The following is a 20900-nucleotide window of genomic DNA, read 5'->3' on the forward strand; positions in this document are numbered from 1 at the left end:
ATAGAAAGCCCAGAAATAAACCCATGCACCTATAGGAACCTTATTTTTGACAGAGGAGGTAAAAATACACAATGGAGCAAAGACAACCTCTTCAATAAATGGTACTTGGAAAACTGGACAGCCAACACTTCCTAACACTATACTCATCAGTTCAATCCCTCAGTCGTGTCCGACTCTTTGCTGCCCCATGAGTCGCAGCACACCAGGTCTCCCTGTCCATCACCAACTCCCAGAGTTCACTCAAACTCATCTCCATCGAGTTGGTGATGCCATCCAGCCATCTCATCCTCTGTTGTCCCCTTCTCCTCCTGCCCCCAATCCCTCCCAGCGTCAGAGTCTTTTCCAATGAGTCACCTCTATGCATGAGGTGGCCAAAGTACAGGAGTTTCAGCTTTAGCATCATTCCTTCCAAAGAACACCCGGGACTGATCTCCTTCAGAATGGACTGGTTGGATCTCCTTGCTGTCCAAGGGACTCTCAAGAGTCTTCTCCAGCACCACAGTTCAAAAGCATCAATTCTTTGTCACTCAGCTTTCTTCACAGTCCAACTCTCATGTCCATACATGACCACTGGAAAAACCATAGCCTTGACTAGACAGACCTTTGTTGGTAAAGTAATGTCTCTGCTTTTGAATATGCTGTCTTGGTTGGTCATAACTTTCCTTCCAAGGAGTAAGTGTCTTTTAATTTCATGGCTGCAGTCACCATCTGCAGTGATTTTGGAGCCAAAAAAAGTCTGATACTGTTTCCCCATCTATATCCCATGGAGTGATGGGACTAGATGCCATGATCTTAGTTTTCTGAATGTTGAGCTTGAAACCAACTTTTTCACTCTCCACTTTCACTTTCATCAAGAGGCTTTTTAGTTCCTCTTCGCTTTCTGCCATAAGGGTGGTATCATCCGCATATCTGAGGTTATTGATATTTCTCCCGGCAATCTTGATTCCAGCTTGTGCTTCTTCCAGCCCAGCGTTTCTCATGATATACTCTGCATGTAAGTTAAATACACAGGGTGACAGTATACAGCCTTGATGTACTCTGTTTCCTGTTTGGAACCAATTTGTTGTTCCATGTCCAGTTCTAACTGTTGCTTCCTGACCTGCATATAGGTTTCTCAAGAGACAGGTCAGGTGGTCTGGTATTCCATACACGTAGATAAACTCAAAATGGATTAAAGACCTACATGTAAGACCAGAAACTGTAAAACTCTTAAGAGAAAAAAGGCAGAACACTCGATGACATAAAGCAAGATCCTCTCTGACCCACCTCCTAGAGTAACTGAAATATAAATAAAAGTAAACAAGTTGGACCTGATTAAACTTAGAAGCCTTTGCACACCAAAAGAAAGTAAGCAAGGTGAAAAGACAACCCTCAGAATGCGAGAAAGTAATAGCAAATGAAACAACCGAAAAAAGATTAATTTCCAAAATAAACAAGCAGCTCATACAGCTCAATGCCAGAAAAACAGACAACCCAATCAAAAAGTGGGGAAAAGACCTAAACAGACATTTCTCCAAAGAAGACATACAGATGGCTAACAAACACATGAAAAGATGCTAAATATCACTCATTAGAGAAATGCAAATCAAAACTACAATGAGATACCACCTCACACTGGTCAGAATGGCCATCTTTGAAAAGTCCACAAACAATAAATGTTGAAGAGGGCATGGAGAAAAGGGAATGCTCTTGCACTGTTGGTGGGAATGTAAATTGATACAGCAACTATGGAAGATAGTATGGAGATTCCTTTAAAAACTAGAAATAAAACCACCATATGGCCTAGCAATCCCACTCCTAGGCATATACCCTGAACAAACCAAAATTGAAAAAGACATGTGTATCCCACTGTTGATTGTAGCACTGTTTACAATAGCTAGAAAATGGAAACAACCAACATGTCCATCGAGAGATGAATGGATAAAGTAGTAGTGGTACATATACAGGATGAAATACTACTCAGCCCTAAAAAGAAATGCATTTGAGTCAGTTCTGAAGGTGGATGAACCTAGAACTTACTGTACAGAGTGAAGTGAGTTAGAAAGATAAATATCTTTTAATGCCTGGAAGGCTGCAGTGCACGGGGTCACTGAGGGTCGGACACAACTGAGTGACTTCACTTTCACTTTTCACTTTCATGAATTGGAGAAGGAAATGGCAACCCATTCCTGTGTTCTTGCCTGGAGAATCCCACGGATGGGGGAGCTTAGTGGGCTGCCATCTATGGGGTCGCACAGAGTCAGACACGACTGAAGCGACTTAGCAGCACCAGCAGCAGTGCATATTTACGGAAAGTAGAAAAATGGTACTGAAGAATTTATTTACAGAGCAGCAATGGAGAAACCAACATAGAGAATAGACTTATGGACATGGGGAGAGGGGAGGAGGGTGAGATGTATGGAAAGAGTAACATGGAAACTTACTCTACCATATGTAAAATAGCCAACGGGAATTTGCTATATGGCTCAGGAAGCTCAACCAGGGGCTCTGTATCAACGTAGAAGGGTGGGATGGGAGAGAGATGGGAGGGAGTTTCAAAAGGGAGGGGATATATGTGTACCTATGGCTGATTTCATGTTGAGGTTTAAGGGAAAACAAATTCTGTAAAGCAGTTCAGTTCAGTCGCTCAGTTGTGTCCGACTCTTTGTGACCCCATGAACCGCAGCACGCCAGGCCTCCCTGTCTGTCACCAACTCCCGGAGTCCACCCAAACCCGTGTCCATTGTGTCGGTGATGCCATCCAACCATCTCATCCTCTCGTCCCCTTCTCCTCCTGTGCTCAGTCTTTCCCAGCATCAGGGTCTTTTCAAATGAGTCAGCTCTCCACATCAGGTGGCCAAAGTATTGGAGTTCCAACTTCAACATCAGTCCCTCCAATGAACACCCAGGACCAATCTTCAGGATGGACTGGTTGATCTCCTTGCAGTTCAAGGGACTCTCAAGAGTCTTCTTCAACACCACAGTTCAAAAGCATCAATTCTTCCGCGCTCAGCTTTCCTTATAGCCTGACTCTCACATCCATACATGACCACTAGAAAAACCATAGCCTTGACTAGACGGATCTTTGTTGGCAAAGTAAGTCTCTGCTTTTTAATATGCTGTCTAGGTTGGTCATAACTTTCCTTCCAAGGAGCAAATGTAAAGCTGTTCCTTCAATAAAAATTAATTTAAAAAATTCTTCATCCTGCTTGTTTAACAGAATTAAAAGTCTATTTTCTGAAGCATTTTTTCCCTTTGCTGCTCTGTTGCCATACTTTTGATATTTTGTCTGCCTTGTGACTGTTCCTTCTTAATTTTGTTTGTTTTTGTCTTCCTGTCATGTAGAATTCCACAAGGCTCTTGTCTTACTTTCTTCTCCAGTCCTCTCACTTTAAAGATTTTGATGAAATTTGGCCTTAAGTCTTTTTATAATGGAAATTCTGATGAAACTTAAATGCTTTTTAAAAAAATGACTTTTTAAATTATGATAACGATTTACACTTACGTTTTCAAACATCATGGAAAAGTACAAAGATGTAAGAAAAAATTGTCCCAAATCTTACCACCAGGAAATAAGCATTGTTGACATCTGGTGAGCATTGATTTAGACATTCCTATTCAGAAATCATAATTATAGTTTAACATTATTTAATGTGTCACAATTGCTTTAAATTGCTTTAAATCCCTAAAACCTTGTTTAATAGGGTTGTTTTCCCCATTTCACAGATGAGGCAGAAAGAAGGGAAGTAACTTGCCAGGATCATACAAATATTATTAGTTAAGTGTTGGTAGTGCAATGGCACCCCACTCCAGTACTCTTGCCTGGAAAATTCTTTGGACAGAGGAGCCTGGTAGGCTGCAGTCCATGGGGTGGCTAGGAGTCGGACACGACTGAGCGACTTCACTTTGACTTTTAACTTCCATGCATTGGAGAAGGAAATGGCAACCCACTCCAGTGTTCTTGCCTGGAAAATCCCAGGGACGGGGGAGCCTGGTGGGCTGCCGTCTCTGGGGTCACACAGAGTCGGACATGGCTGAAGTGACTTAGCAGTAGCAGCAGTGCTATTCAGCTGCTTCCCTGGTGGCTTACAGTGTGGGAGACCTGGGTTCAGTCCCTGGGTTGGGAAGATCTGTAGAAGGGCATGGCAACCCACTTCAGTATTCTTGCCTGGAGAATCCCCATGGACAGTGGAGCCTGGTAGGCTACAATCCATGGAGTCGGAAAGAGTCAGACATGACTGAATGACTCAGCACAGCACAGTGCTGTTCAAGCTAAAAGAGCTTGGAATTTGGTAAGTCAGACCAGATCTAAAAGGGGCATCAAGTGGTACCTGTCTGTTTAGATTGCTTAAATTATAAATATTGCCTCAGAATGAAGTCAAGCAGGTAGTGGGACCATGCCTTACCTCTTAGTTGTCAACACTTTGGCTCTAAGTATGTTATTTGTTCAATATGTATTAACAAAAACTTGTCTCAATTTTTGGCGTTATTTTTAACATTATATTTTACTAATTTAGTATATGAAAATGATGATCAGCTCCTGTGGGACCCTGAATACTTACCAGAAGACAAAGTGATTGTGTTTCTTAAAGATGCGTCTAGAAGAACAGGTGATGAGAAAGGTGTAGAAGCAATTCCTGAAGGATCTCACATAAAAGACAATGAACAGGTACATGAATAAGAACAATTTTTTCCCAAAATACATTAACCACATATATGTTTAAGTGCTGTCGCAGTATTTTTCTATCCACCAATGTTTCTATACAGGTGGTCTCTGAACGAAGGATCAGCCTAAAATTTTTTGACTCTATAATTGTATGAAAGCAGTATGCATTCAGCAGAAATCATGCTTTGAATTTTGACGTTTGCCTGGGCTAGGGTTGAATATCTCTTGTGATGCTGAGCAGTGGCAGAAAGCCATACCTCCCAGTCAGTCATGCAGTCACAAGGGTGAACAACTGATAGAACCATTCTGAATCCATACAACCATTCTTTTCATTTTCAGTACAGTATTCAGTAAATTACGTGAGATAGTCAACACTTTATTATAATACAGGCTTTGTGTTGGATGATTTTGCCCAGTTGTAAGCTAAGTAAGTGTTCTGAGCACATTTAAGGTAGGCTAGGCAAAGCAATGATGTTCAGTAGGTGAGGTATATAAAGTGCATTTTCGGCTTAACATTTTCAACTTAGGATGGGTTTCTTGGGACCCCTTGTAAGTAGAGGAAGCTCTGTAATGTCATCAGCAGGGAGTCTGAGGTGGTAATTTGCATAATATATGTAGTATTGACAACACTCAATTTTGGTATTTAAGCCTCAGTAGAAGTTTTGATATTTTGCCTGTAGATATTTTTTTATTAGGCTTTTTGAACTTCCTTTGCATATCCCAGAGAATCTGTGGATATCATTAAGCTGGGAATACTCATCTGGGATAATGTAATTCTTTACCTAGTAGAACAGTGCCTACCATGAACCTAATAACAGCATTATATACTTTACCTTTTTCACCAGTGCTTTTCTTTTCTGATTGTTTAAAATTATCTTTGAATAGTAACATTAAAAAAAAAAGGACTTGTGATTATTATAAGATGATTTCCTTTTATTTCTAAACTCCTAGAAAACCATGCCGCTGCCAGAGGTTTGCTTATCCAGTATTTTCTACATATTTAGAGGCAGTTAATTATCAGGAATTAATTACGTTTGTTTTTCTTTAGTGGTTTTTATGTTGCACTCACTCGAATTATTTGTCCTCCAGAAAGGATGGAGACATTGGATTCTAGAAAAGCCTTTACTCAGTTAAGAAATTGTCACCTTGAATTGTTCGTAGTCCAGGTTACGTATTGAAGCTTTTTATTTTTCTAGGCATTATATGAATTAGTTAAATGCAGTTTTGATACAGAAGAAGCATTGAGAAGATTAAGATTTAATGTAAAAGCAGCTAGAGGTAAGCATAAATATTAACTTTTTCTTTTCATGATATAGCAGAAGTTTAAACCTTAAGCTATTAAATTTTTTGAAATTTTAAAAGTTTAAAAAATTATAACTAGGTATATCCTAAATTTAATAATACTAATCTTTCTGAATTTAGTAAATATCTGTTGGATAATAGTTTGTTATAACTTGTTATATATAACAAGTATTACACAAGGCATTATGGGGAACGGGGTTAATATTGTCCTTTCCTTTATGAGAAAATAAGACCATTTAAATAAAAATACATAATGCCTTTCAGTTTCAAGGCATTTATAAATATTTTCTAACTTGATCTTGGTAATGGTCCTGTGAACTGAGTAAAGTGACACATGTTACCTTCACTTTATAATTGATGAGAACTGAGGTCTCTCTGCTGAGGCAAGCATGATTCATAAATAATGAAGCCATAGCTAAAATTCTTTTGTTACTCTAAACTGGTTCCCACCCCCACTTCACTAAAAGTACTGTTTATATATCATTGTGTAACCAACGAAAGACCATTCATTCAACAAAAATTGAAGGGCCTATTAAATTGTGAGGATTTAACTATAAACAAGGCCCCTGACCTCTTGGTGCTTGGAGCCTAGGTAGGAAAGCTGAAAAATAGTTCTGAGTTCTTCCAAGGAGAATTCAAGTGTTCTGTTCAAAATTTCTACAGTGGGACTTTACCTAGTTGGGGGAAAGAATGAGGCGGTAAAAGAAAGCTTCTAGAACAAAATATTTTTACTGGGCTATAAACGAATTAGCTAGGTGAAAGGGGGGATGAGATAAGAGGCATACAATAACCTCTAGACAAAGGGAAGAGCATGCACAAAGTCTAAAGAAAGAAAGAAAATAATGTTTAAGGAATTGAAAGGTGGCTGGTTTAGTTGGATCATAAAGAATAAAGAGGAAATGGCCTAAATTGAGGTTGAAGAGTTAGGGACTAAATCATCCAAAATTTTATTAAATAAGGATGTTTTATTACTTTTATCTTTTGAAGCCGTCAATAATAGAACTCAGGAGTAAAATACTTCTGTTGTTACCAAAAGTTATATTTTTATTTGCGGTTTTGTTATGTGCAGCATTTGGGAAATTATTGCTTAACAGTTTCCTTCCCCCACTTTCCCCCCGCCACCCCCCACCCTGAATCTTGTCAGAGGAATTATCTGTTTGGACAGAGGAAGAATGCAGAAATTTTGAACAAGGGTTGAAGGCCTATGGAAAGGACTTCCATTTGATTCAGGCTAATAAAGTAAGTAATGATACATGTTGTCTCTTTTTATAAAAATAAGTTTAGTTAACCTGGGTCATGTGAAATCTATATTTTCTAATGTTGAAAGTTCTGTAGTGAATATATAATATGCTAGTATTTAGGGGATTATAATAAGCATGCCTATGCCTATATGACTTCCTGGCATATATTTGCCAAGTGACTGTTCCCAATGTGGTATTTATTGGAAACATTTAAGAACTGGATGTTTAAAATTATGTTCATCAGCTCCTGAATGGGATGTGTGAGTATATATCATGCCATATAAATATCAACTGTACAGTGTTAATTTATATACCCCCAAATTTCATAATTACTTACAAATTTATTTAGGCTTAATTCTCTTAAACTGAAATCAGGTAAGATTTTTAATAGAACTGCATAATTGTAAAGAATAAAAAATTATGTTCCTAAGGGAAATTATGACAGGTAAAATTAAAATCTCAAATTTAAATATGGCAAATTAAGTAATGTCTAGGCTTATAAATGTCACATTTTTAGTGAATATAAATAACAAGGAACTTGGCTTTACATGTGTCCTCAAAGATGGTGTATCAGATGTGTGATGGCTTACCTAGGGTGATGTTGAAAGTGTCTGGGCTTTATGGGCTTGAGTCTGAAGCTCTATAAATAGTCTGTCCTCATCCTCTTTAATATCTCTGGATGTACAGTATCTATTGTATGTTCCATAAATAGTTGCTTACAAATTCTCAGTTGATTTTTCTCAATTTTGGTGTTCTTTAGTTTATTGTTGATAATTTTGTTAATTGTGTTATTTGACATCAGACATAACTAATAGGAGAGAAATTTTGTGTCTTAGCATTGATATAAAAGATGTAGCCAAACCATGTTAATGTTGTACCAAATCATCTGATAGTCTCCAATATAGTGACTTCTCTGTGAAAGGACTGTATTATGCTAATGACTAGCTATATATGTTTCTGATTTAAAGAAAAGCAAATGATCTCATGGTTGAAAGGGCCAACATTTTGAAAAAGTTTTGTAGCATTCCTGCTTAAATTCAAACAATACTGACCCAAGCATGCTATAGAGGGGGACCCCTGGGATGATAAGCTGATGTAACTCACAGGAGCAATACCTGCCCCCGCCCCCCACCAAAATCCTTTTTTAAGGAGTAAGAACTTAGTAGGTTACTTAAAGCTATTAGCCAAAAAAAGTCTTAACATGATATTGAAATAAGACCTTGATTTCTTATTTATGAAGAATATTTGTGATGGTGGTATTTTAGTGTTACAAAAGTCATCTGACCTATACCTAATTCACAAGTTTGTTCCAGTGAACCATAGGGAGGACAATTCTTAAGAGGGAGGGGAATAGTCCATTGAAAATATTCTTTGTTTTTACACCTGGAATTGAAATTTGGATCTTAATCGTAGGTTGTATTATGCAGACTTACTTAATTGACAACTTTTCATGATACTGTTAACTTTTGCATGCCACAAAATGTCTTTTCAGTTTTTGCTTTCAGTAAAGTACAGTTGACTTGACAGTTGTCTTCTAGAATAAGATTCTAAAAAGGAAGCAAAAAATAGCTTGAGAAGGTGATTGGGGTTTTTGTTTTTAAAACACTGATAGCTTTGTCTTAAAGCAACATGGGCCAAAGTCATGAAGTGCAATCAGAGGGGCAGAAAGAAAAATAGGTGCCACCTAACAAGATAGGGATGTCATACAGTTGACCTTAGATCTAGTCAGTCCCACAGCAGATACCCAACTTCAGGACCAGAAACTTAGGAGCTAAAGCATATCATCTTGCATCTCAAACACTCATTCAGATACACTTTTCCTTTTAAATTCCCAGTATTTTCTATGCAGCAACCCTATTAGCTCTACAAGCAAAGTAGCAAAAAAGGGAATTTTGTCAACATCATCATCTGCCAGTCCCATATATTTAGTATGTGTAAGGGGAGCCATTCACTTCCCAAATACGTATAGCACAGTAAACCACTAGAGTGATTTTGTAAACAAATATTCAGTTCAGTTGCTCAGTCATGTCCGACTCTTTGCAACCCCACGGACTGTAGCATGCCAGGCTTCCCTGTCCATCACCAACCCCCAGAGCTTACTCAAACTCATGTCCATTGAGTCGGTAATGCCATCCAACCGTCTCATCTTCTGTTGTCCCCTTCTTCTCCTGCCTTCAATCTTTCCCAGCATCAGGGTCTTTACAAATGAGTCAGTTCTTCACATAAGGTGGCCAAAGTATTGGAGTTTCAGCTTCAGCATCAGTCCTTCCAATGAGTATTCAGGATTGATTTCCTTTAGGATTGTCTGGTTTGATCTCCTTGCAGCCTAAGGGACTCTCAAGGGTCTTCTTCAACACCACAGCTCAAAAGCATCAGTTCTTCAGTGCTTAGCTTTCTTTATATTTATAGTTGGACTATACATCCATACATGACTATTGGAAAAACCATAGCTTTGACTAGATAGACCTTTGTTGGCAAAGTAATGTCTCTGCTTTTTAATATGCTGTCTAGGTTTGTCCTAGCTTTTCTTCCAAGGAGCAAGCATCTTTTAATTTTCATAGCTGCAGTCACCATCTGCAGTGATTTTAGAGCCCCCCAAATAAAGCCTTACAAACAGCCGAGAAAAGAAGAGAAGCTAAAGACAAAGGAGAAAAGGAAAGATATATTCATTTGAAACAAATATTAGCATTATAGCTTTTAACTCACCAAAATATTTTTAGCCTTTCTACAGTGTAAGTAGCTGAGTCTGGATCAGTGTTGGGATTATTAAGAGAATCCTTTAAAAGGGCATTTAAATTCAGTCTCCCTATGTGTTCTGTGAGTAAAAGTATTTGCATATTGCTTGTAACATTAATTTTAATTCAAATGCCACTGCCAGACATTTTCGATAAAGGAGTATTTATTTTTATAGTAAATGAATATGATAGTCTCTTTAAAAGCATAATGCTTAGTATCTGAAGACCTGTTGCCAATATATGATTTCTCTGAATGGGAGCTTAGAAAGAGTAATTTTTAACACAGCTGCTACTGTATTATATTTTATAACTGCTATTATTTATTACTTAAAGGTCAGCTAAATTTATTTTCAAACTTAAGATTTTTTCATGAAATAACTCGTTTAAGGAGGAAATAATTCTTAAAAACAAGTATTTGTTTCTTACAGGTTCGAACAAGATCAGTTGGTGAATGTGTAGCATTCTATTATATGTGGAAAAAATCTGAACGTTACGATTTCTTTGCTCAACAAACACGATTTGGAAAAAAGAAATACAATCTTCATCCTGGTGTAACGTGAGTTCATTTTTTTCTTTTTGAGTCATTTTTCTAAGCTTTTCTAAATTTTTCTTGAGAGAATTGTGATTTTTAGACTCTTCTTTCTTTAAAAGGATAAAAGTTGACACTAACCTCAGTTTATCCATTTATTGACATCTTCATGGGGTATTTAGACTTTCAGTGTCTTACAAAACATTGTAAACTACAGTTCATATTATTTGAGACAGCAAATTTATCAAAGTAGATGTTAAGAGTACATGTTTTCAGTAGTATTCCTGAGAGGAGATGGATCAGAAGAGCTGTGAAAAGAGCATGTTTTTGTTAAATTCTATTCCACTCAGTATAAGCACATACAGTTTTGATTTAATAACACCAAGAGAGCAGTAAGAATAGGAGAGACTGTCTTTTCTAAAACTTACAGGGCCATATGCCCAATAGAAATCCTTTAAAGAGGAAGAGAAATTAATATTTTTCCTTGATCAATCTATTTTAGATCTTGGGAACAGAAAATAAGATCTGGATATAGATGATATCAAAGGGAAAAGACATGGGAATATAATAAATCAGGTCAAATTGGATTTTCTTTTTTGTTACAAAATATTTTATAGAGAAATGAACATGTACATGATAAGTTCCCTTTTCCTAAATATTCTGAAGCCTTTTCCTCTAACAGAAATAATATTTAATAAATACAACTTTAGCTCATTCCTAGTGATAGAGGGAGTATAGTTTGTTACTATATCCATTTTTTAAGCAAAATGCCTCATATGTCTAATCCACTCCCCATGCACCAAATTCTCTTAGCTTCTTTTAGTCTAGCTGTGGAATGATACATTATCCCCAATCTGACTAGTAATGTGTTACTGTTAAGTACTTAGTAATAGAGTATTGAACCCTTTATTTCATGTATTGCTCTAAAATACTGATGAACTTTCCAGTGAAATTCACTTTACCATACTTGCCTTTATTATTCCCTGTATTATGTTTATGAAATAAAAATAAAGCAGAGTTGTGACATCAGCCTGCACTAGTAAAATTCTGAAGCCTAGCCAAACAATTGCCTTTGAAAGATGTGCTTATATGCATACTCTAGTGCTTTTCAAACTACTTGACTGGACTGTCCTTGGTCATGTTCATTACAGGTGTTACTTCTGGTCACTTCCCTGTCTGGAGTGTTCAAACACTCTAAAATCTAAAGCAAACTTATCTGAAAGGGAATAAATGGGTATAATTGTCCTTGGAAATCATGAAACATTGGACTCTGCCTCATTTCCTTTTTGTTCAAAGGCCATAATGAGTAGAATTTTATATATGATAGTATTCCAGTTTTTATATAATTGCTTATTGTTATCAATTTATAGTTTAATTTTTATTTATTGGTAGCATTGAGACATAGTATGTAGAACTACATACAGCTATCCAGTCTTCAAGAGTATATCTTAAAATAGTTTTCAAGCTATAGGGAAAAGCAGTAGTAATATCTTTCATCTTTTTACCCATTTCAGAAATAAAGTTCACACACGAACTACAGGCAGTCTGTCGTCATCAGCAGTAAGAATATAAGAATTGCCATGCTGGGTCAGACCCATGGTTCATCCAGTTTTCTCTTTCAGAAAGCATCACCAAGGGAAGTGTTGTGGGCTGGCTTAATTGGTCCTCTGTGACGTCAGGCTCAACAGGTTGGGTAGGGATGTGCCGCTAAACATTTTAGTTTTTCTAATAATCTCTCCATAGCTTCTGAAAAACTTTTTGAAGCTACTTATATCTGTCACCTTGATTCTTCTTAAAAGGTTTAAGTATTCTGTAGATGGAGTAGTCTTAGTTAAAAGTAATCCCATATCTTCTCTTTTCTCAGGCATTAAGAGTTAACAGTGTGTCCCCTGGTGTTACGGTATGAAGTGAAGAAATGTTTTCCTGCTAGACAAGAACAGTGTTTTGTAGTCTTCAACTATATTCCCTCTGGGTCTTTTATAAAGTTTTTTTTTTTTTTAACTGAAAACTAATTTTTTTTTTCACTCCTCCTCATCCCTTTTAGCTGTGTTAAATCTCCTGTAAGAAGCCATGTAGACTGTATATTGCAGATGGGGAGAAATTGTGGTTTTCCCTAGCATAGAAATATTTTTGTACTTTGCTTCCAGGACCTTCTCTTTCCATTAACAGTTGCAATTTAAGTGACCACACAAAATTTAAATGCCTTTAGACAAAAACATTAAGTTAATTAATGCCTTTAGACAAAAATTTGACTGAATTTTTCAGTCTTCCTCTTTAGTCAAAATGTATAGTTAAGAGCAGATTATCCTGAAAGTTATTTGCTTATTTTTCTGTTACATAGTTACCTTTCATTTGTTCACCAAAATGAAGCATATTTGCCACTTTACTGCCTATACATGGCCTTTGATAAATCCTACTGCAGAGTCTCTCCATTCACTACCTAAAAGAATTGGTAGCCATATGCAAATTGAAGCTTTGCAAATAATTTTTTAAGTAAAAAATAACTCGGCATAATTCCAACTATTTGAATGCTGCTCCAACCCCCTGGGTGGTCTACTTACCTCCTCTTTTCCTTAAGCATTCTGGATGGCATTAACCTTTAAGAAACAGTAGTAAATAAGTCTTTAACAATATCATTGTTATAGAGATTTAAAATAATTTTGGTATCTCGTCAGTTCTAGTTTCCTTTGAGTGGCCTTTAACATCCTCCATTACCCATTCCCACTATACCAGATTTATTTCCAGCAATTCTTCCTAGTGCATTATCTGTTTCTGTTAGTTTTAATTTCTGAAGTCCCTTTGGCATTGCATTCATCATATTCATTCTCTTTCTGTGTGCTTCAGATTTGTTACCTAATTGTTCTATAATGATGAATGACATAAAGTCAAAGAGATCTTAAAAGACCATCAAATTTATTCCCTCCATTTATAAATGAGGAAGATAAAGCCTAAAATGTTAATTAGTGCAGACTGTTACACAGACTTTGAGTAAAGTTCCAAGCCCTTCCATGGTTTCTTTCTTGTCCACATTCCTACTTAACCTGCTTACAAGATTCTGAAAGATTTGTCTTAATATTTTTATTATTCCTATTCTGGGAGAATTTAAGAATAAATAATGTATTTAGGCTTTTATTGTACTTCTCGGCACTGTGCAAACTTAGGCACCAATGGTGCAGAGATAAAGAAAGCAGACTGAACTCCCTGCCTTCACGGGATTATTCAGTACAGATGACATCAGACTTTTCCTGTAAAGAGCAAGAGAATAAATATTTTAGGCTTTGCAGATGTTAAGTTCTCTTGAAACTACATAGGTCTGCTGTTGGTGTGTAAGGGGTCCTAGATACTATGTAAATGAATGGATATGACTGTGTTCAGTAACATATTATCCACGGAAATAGATCGCCAGCCCACAGGCCTTAGTTTGCTGACCTTTATTCTAGTGACTCAGTAGCACTGCATAGTTCGTAAAACACTTTGCTACACATATCCTATACAGCAGCCCAGTACATACGTCATGTATGATTACATGCATTTTATAACTAAAGACACTAAACCTGAGGGAGAGAAGTATTTAGTTCAGCTCTAACCTCAACCCAGTGTCACTTACCACAAACATCATCCCATGCTGTTGAGCTCAAAAATTACTTAGGGAAGATGTAAACTCACCTCTGACGATATATGGGCAGATGAAGCTAGCAGATAAGCCCAGGAACTATGCCAGCTTATTATAGCTCAGCTCTAACAGAAGAAAGTAACAGGAAGTTTCAGGGAGATATTTCACTTTTAGGTCCTAGTTTGTCTTTCAGATATTGCCATAGTCATAACATAATCTTGGTAAGCTTTACAGTTCCAATCTGTGTTCAGAAATTCTTCTGTACTCCTTGTGATTGACATCATCCCACTTCGTTTACAGCCTTTCTGATTTTAGTTGGGCTGCTCTGATCATTTGCCTCCAGTTTCTAAAGTTTTAAAACTGCCTGTAGGTCTGTAACATTTACTAGTGTAAAGCCCTCACACGTCGTTTTCCTACAGACATTTAACCAAAAGGAGCTTTCCATTTGGGAAAATTAGGGTATACTTGTTAATAAAGCCTTGTAAATTTAACCTCAGTTTTAATTTTCAGTTGTTTTTAATTTAAGAAAATAATTATTGTTTCCCTCAATTTTAAGGGATTACATGGATCGTCTTCTAGATGAAAGTGAAAGTGCTGCTTCTAGTCGAGCACCATCTCCTCCCCCAACTGCCTCAAACAGTAGCAACAGCCAGTCTGAGAAAGAAGATGGCACTATAGGCAATAGTAATCAGAATGGTAAGCAAGCAGAGAAACACTTGTATTTCTTCATAATGATGGGCACTTTTCCTTCAATAGCCTGGGAAATTCTGTTTCCGTGTCTATTCAACCCCCAAAGCAGACCTAAAGTAATACCAGATGAAACAGAATATCAGGGTGCATATATACTAACACAGAGAAAATGTACAAGTTAATTGGAAAGAATTCCCATTGATATCACTAAAAAGTACATTTAATAAAGTATAACATCAACAATGACCATTTCTTTTAAAAAATAGCATCTATTTTCTTATCAGGTTGGAATGTCTAGATGTAAGTATTCTTATTTGTTAAGTCTTAGAACTCCAGCCGTTTCACATCAGAAGTACACAGATACTTGATGAAATACTTTGAGTGCTTATAACAGTTTAGCAGGAAACCTCTTTAAGCATATAAATGGAAAAAAGGTAACAAGGGCACCTTTTAAATATTTTCTCCGTGATAGCATAATAACCTAGAAAGATAAGAAACGATAAAACAGATGTGTCAGTCTGTGCATTCATATTATACAAAAACATTCATCTTTATGCCCATGAAAAAGAAGCAAAGAAACACATATTTGAGGTTCAGATAGGTTCTTGCTTAAAATATAGAGTGGACCGAGGATCAGTAAGGCCTGGTCAGAGAATTTTCTTGATTTCTACTTTAATTAAAATAGTCTTAAGTAAGACCATCTCTAAGCAGAAAGTAATAAATCTTCTCTGATCCTCTTTAATAGGAAACTGGTAAATTAGAGATAAGCTCTGCCCACCTGCATTCTGATGTAATAGCTTTAGGGGAGGGCCAGTGGAGAGCTAATCCCTTCTCCCTCACAGAAACTAGAAGAGGAACATTGAACAATTTGACCTTTTTTCTGATCTTTGCTCTCACACTGGCATTTAATATACTGTGGTGAATATATTTTTTCATTTAATGATCCCTTTCCATTCCCTCATTACTTCCCCTCTAAGAACAAGCCAAACAAATATTAGGGCCCAGCAGCCATTTCCTGATTCAAGAACATTCAGGTTCACTGACATGATTTCTAATGCCAGTCACAACCATCCTAAAGGTGAATAAGCAGCTGAGATTGGGACTAGGGTGGAAGCTTGGGGAGGCAGATGGTTGGTAGTACAGTCAACCCTCTGTATCTGCAGGTTCCACATCTGCAGATTCAAAATACTTAAGGAATCATCTCTAGAGTATTTATAATACTTAATAAAATGTAAACACTAGTTAAGAAATTGCCAGCACAAAGTAAATTCAAGTTTTTGCCTTTTGAAACTTTCGGGGACTTCTTTTAAAGTGTTTTGATAGGCAGTTGATTGAATCCTTTTAACCATTTGATAACATGCAGTTAGCCTAGGAAGAGTGTTTATAAGTTACTTACACATTACTCTGCCCAGAAGCCATTCACATGTGATACAATTAAGATTTCTAGGCTTTTCAAGGAAACGAAGAGCTTTCCAACCCAACTGTCTTTTTTCTTAAGGGGCTTTAATTAGTGTCTTGAAATCTAATAGTGATTTTTGACCTAATGATTGTTTAACCTAGCTTCTTGTGCTTACTATGGCAAAGTCACTGCTTTTATATCATATGGTACATAATCTCATAAGCAGTCATGGTTTGAGTGCATTTTTGAGTTGAGAAAATAGAATACTTTTTCTTTGACCAAAATGTATATTTGAGGCTCATTCTTATGTTTTCAGATAATTTTCATTTTCTCCAATAGCACATTCTGTATTTTACATTAAGCATTCACAAAATTTGTCTTCCAATCTATTAGGAAGGAATTTGTGTTTGCCTTTAGCATTTTCAAGTGTATGCTTGTATAGTGCAGGGATTAATTTAATATTATGACAGATTAATGTTAAGAATGAAAAAGTCATGTCATCTTGCTTTTATATGGCAGTTAGAAAACTCAAGCTGCTATAGAAAGAATATAATTTTTTCATTGTTTTAGAAAGTTACAAACTGCTAACCCTAAATAATTTATGAATATCTTTGCTTTAATTCAGCTTATTTAGACTGCTGGTGGATCCATTGCTTATTTGTTGCCATATAATACCAGCATGCTATTAATACATACCAAATCCTATTCTTAATTTTTTACATTTATTAGCTTAATCTTCACAGCAACCCTATAAATCTGTTATTATCCTCATTGTATGTGTGTGATCAGACTGAGGTACAAGAGAGTGTAAATAATTTGAGGTCACACAGCTACTAAAGTAAATAGAGCCAGAATTCAGGCTATATATACACACATGTGTCACACACACACGTATTGGATACCTCACTTCCCTGATAAAAAAGTTATTTTACAGCTGTTTATAGCACTTTATAATAATTTATGAATTTGCTTTATAATATTAGCAGTTCCTTTCATGTCTCTTCCAACCTAGGGGTGTCATCTAACGGACCAGGTGAAACATTGAACAAAGAAGAAGTGAAAGTTGAAGGATTACATGTTAATGGACCAACAGGTGGAAGTAAGAAACCACTTCACACAGATATGGATACCAATGGTTATGAAACCGATAACCAAACCACTGACCCAAAAATCACCCATATGACTGCAAGAAATGAAAACGATTTTGATGAGAAAAGTGAGAGACCTGCCAAAAGGCGAAGGGTAAACAGCAATGGCAAAGAAAGTCCAGGTGGTTCTGAGCTTTTCCAAGACACAGTCTCACATGGGAAATTTGAAGAACTTGAGAACACAGATGACTAAACTTTCTCTGGAGTACATTCTGGTGTGACTAAAATTTTCAGGGTTGATGGGTTACCTTCAAAAGTTGATTTCCTTGAAGCAGTTGGTTAAAATTTGAATTGAGTCCTAACTTTAGTAAATAAGTTTTCATAATTCTGCTTTGCAGATTTTTTACTTTAAAATTGTAAAAGCCCTTTTAAGGAAATAACAAATAGTTTAGTAAATTTGAATGAACTACAGATATATCTGTACCTTCTTATTTGATGTATTAATCGTAAAATTTCACTACAAGGTACTTTTTGCTTAGTTTGATGGCAGAGAAGGAAAAAACAAGTTCATTTCTGATTAATAACCAATTTTTCTGAGTTTCTTGAAATATCTTTTATAACAGATATTTTTCTCTCCATACAAATTGAGTATCATTATTAAGGAAACCCTTATGAATCCTGAAAGTTATGCTAGCATGATTTTTTTTATATATAGAAGTTTAAAAATAAACCAAGTCAGGTTTGTATATGTAAAATTGTTGACATCAATGATGTCTTTCCATATTCTTATCTGGGCTTAAGAAATACATTCTGTATTTTTCCAGATTCTTTGTAGCCTTTGAAAGATTTTTACAGTACATATGTCTTGACTGAGCTGTCCTTTCTTAACACAAAAGCTTGTATAATTTTCTTAACTTGTACAGTTGGTAAACTTTTATGAGAGGAATTGATATTCTGAGTCTGTCAGCTTTCATTTTATTTTGCTAAGGTTTTTCTAATGAATTTTTAAGTGTTTGTGTAGTAACTGAGTCATGTTTCTTATCCACGTGGTTAAAGCATTCATAAAGGATTGTGAACATTTGTTTTTTCAAGTTTTACTTAAGGACAAATAGTTTGAGAACTGAAATTAAGCATGATACTTAGATCACATAGTTTGTTTTGCATTTGCTATAATTTTCAAAATTATTTTTGAAGCAAAACAGAAGTTTAATGTTGACTTCAAGTGCTTAAATGTATCATGCTGACCAGAATCCCATTCAGTTATTTTTATATGCTTTATAAAATTTCCCATTTTTGCATTAAATAAACAAGGGAAAAGGTCAAGTGACACTTAGATATTGGCACACACAAGGAGTTGGCAGGCAACAATATTTTATGAGGAAAAAGTGATAAACTTACCTGGTGATAATAGATCACCAGATAATTAGATTTCCAATTACAGTCGAGCTTTTCATATTTGATAGTGCATTTCCAAAGTGAAAATAAGCTATTAAGTAACCATTGCTCTGTGTAATTACAAATAGGACCATCCATTCACAAAGAGTCAGAGACAACTTGAGCAACTGAACTGAACTGAACTGATTTGCATCACCTTGCAAGAGTGCCATTTTATTTTTAGTGCAAAATTCTTATTTTAAAAAATGTAGTTTTATACAGCTGATAGACCAACCTATATCCAAACTTTTATAAAAGATTATTAACTACCCTTCTCACACAGACATACCCTCAGATACTTCTAGCAGTTCATTTTCAGCCATCAAAGAGCCAGAGTCTTTTTAGAATATATCTTCTGTGGTCTTGTTTTTAATGGCTCAACTGTCTGATGCAATTGAGTAGAGGTTTGCACTGAGAAATTATGGTTTAGGCCTTATTCTCCATGAAGTATTACTATTAACCTATGTTCAGACTGCTTCCCTCCACCAATGTGAACAACTTTTTTTCCCCAAACAGTGTTAAAAGCCACTTTACAACACTTGACTTTACATGATGTAGCTTCACTGTTGTTACATATGGATCCAAGTAAATCAAAGTTTTGGGTGAATGTGGTGAGAAGCGTGCGCTCTTTGTTGTTTTGTTTTACCTAGAACATTAATTTATCCAGAATGGCAGCTTTAGCAGATGTCACAATCCATTTTCTAAATCAAATTTTATTATATGAATCCAAAGTATTCTAGTTCTTCAAAGATGGTCTATAGAAATAGTGACGATGTACTTTTTTTAAGTTGTTGCAATATTAGAGATGCCATTTTCACCTTTTTTTAAAAGATGCATTTTGTTTGCAGGTTTGTGAAGTTCTTGCAAACTGATATTACAGGAACATTTTAAATAAATTCTCAGGCATGTTTGCAAATACGGCACATGTATACATGTTAGGAAATTTTACTTTTCTTAATATTTTTAAAGTCTGCCTAATGAAAAACATTCCACTATTATAATACATAATGCTCAGCTTTTCATGGAGAAATATTTAATTGTATTTTATGTTTATACAGGTATTTCACACAGTACGTTCTTTGTAATGCAGCCACTATAACTTGATAAGTCATTGCACTACTTTAAAAAATTTTAGTAATATCATGAATTTAATTTGCTTAAGATTTAGTACATTTCATAACTCTTGACAAACTGCATTGGGAAAAGAAGCCTTCGTTAATTAATAGTTACTTAGTCTCCCTCACCCCATACCTACCCCCCAGCAAAGCACTATCTTCATTTGGAATGGTATTCTGTTTTATGATGTGTTTTCAAATAGAGTTCAAAATTTGCAACTCAGTTCAACAAAACAAATCTGTTGAGCTTTAAAACGTATTTGAAATAATATTTAAATAGGCATTTAAAATTATGGATTAATGTTTTTAAATTTATGCATAATAATTTTGCACTGTAAAATAATTCCCTTCCCTGGTTCCCTGTCTGCCATTCTGAATTATGCTTATTAAAATATTTTTTTAAACACATTTGCCTACATAATGCTTTGTGAATGATTTTTAGTAGATTGAGTAGGTGTTAATTACAGATTTTAAGTTTGAATGATGCACAGTTTACAGTGTGAATGTATACAATTTCTGTTCTTTCAGATCCTAGACAAGGGTGTGAAAGAGTGTTTCAGTGGCTCCCGATCCCTTCTACCCCATGGGTAAATAGACAGATGATGTATTTTTGTTTTTTTTGTCCTCCAGAGAGATCCTTAGATCTGTGTACCTCTATTCACCTGTTTCTCGTTCTCTGAACTACTTAATTAAAAACATTTTGTTTCCTTCTTTTACAGTGCAGTTTATATCACATACAGTTTTGCAAAAAAATTTCACTTTACTCTCAACAGAAAATCAAGAGTGGGCATTTTGAAGAGGGGGGGGGCTGAAGAATTTTCCAAGCAAGATGTGTGCTGATGACCCTAGGGGTGTGTAACCAGCTCTCCATCACTGCTAAATACCAAATCAGAAATAAAGGTTTTTCTAACTATAATCCTTATTTATGCAAAGTGCCAGTGAGGAAAACCATATAAATCTCTCCCTAAAAATGCCCTTCCTATGTCATATAACTTTACTGATTATTTAAACTTTTCTCATAAAATCAACTCTGCTGTTTAATAATCAGGTTTATCCTTTGCAAAATCTTATCTGCCCCATGTTTTGGACTGATTTTATGTTTTTAAATA

The 20900-nt window shown here is 35.8% G+C and overlaps 1 protein-coding gene across 26 annotated transcripts in view; it reads left to right on the forward strand.

Annotated features, from left to right (window-relative positions):
• Positions 1–20199, forward strand: part of MIER1 (MIER1 transcriptional regulator) — a 67784-nt gene extending 47585 nt beyond the window's left edge. For 24 of the 26 annotated variants that reach the window (XM_069594065.1, XM_069594102.1, XM_069594083.1 and 21 more), the window contains 6 exons: positions 4497–4648; positions 5842–5923; positions 7092–7186; positions 10352–10479; positions 14622–14761; positions 17167–20199. In XM_069594065.1, the coding sequence (XP_069450166.1) occupies positions 4497–4648; positions 5842–5923; positions 7092–7186; positions 10352–10479; positions 14622–14761; positions 17167–17495 (926 nt within the window). In that variant the 3' untranslated portion in view covers positions 17496–20199. Of the gene's footprint in view, positions 1–4496; positions 4649–5841; positions 5924–7091; positions 7187–10351; positions 10480–11966; positions 14762–17166 lie in introns of all 26 variants that reach the window. The other 2 variants (XR_011257785.1, XR_011257786.1) reach the window with 1 other exon arrangement.
• Positions 20200–20900: the final 701 nt, after the last annotated feature.

Source organism: Ovis canadensis, chromosome 1 (genome assembly GCF_042477335.2).
Source record: "Ovis canadensis isolate MfBH-ARS-UI-01 breed Bighorn chromosome 1, ARS-UI_OviCan_v2, whole genome shotgun sequence".
NCBI classification, from domain to species: Eukaryota; Metazoa; Chordata; class Mammalia; order Artiodactyla; family Bovidae; genus Ovis; species Ovis canadensis.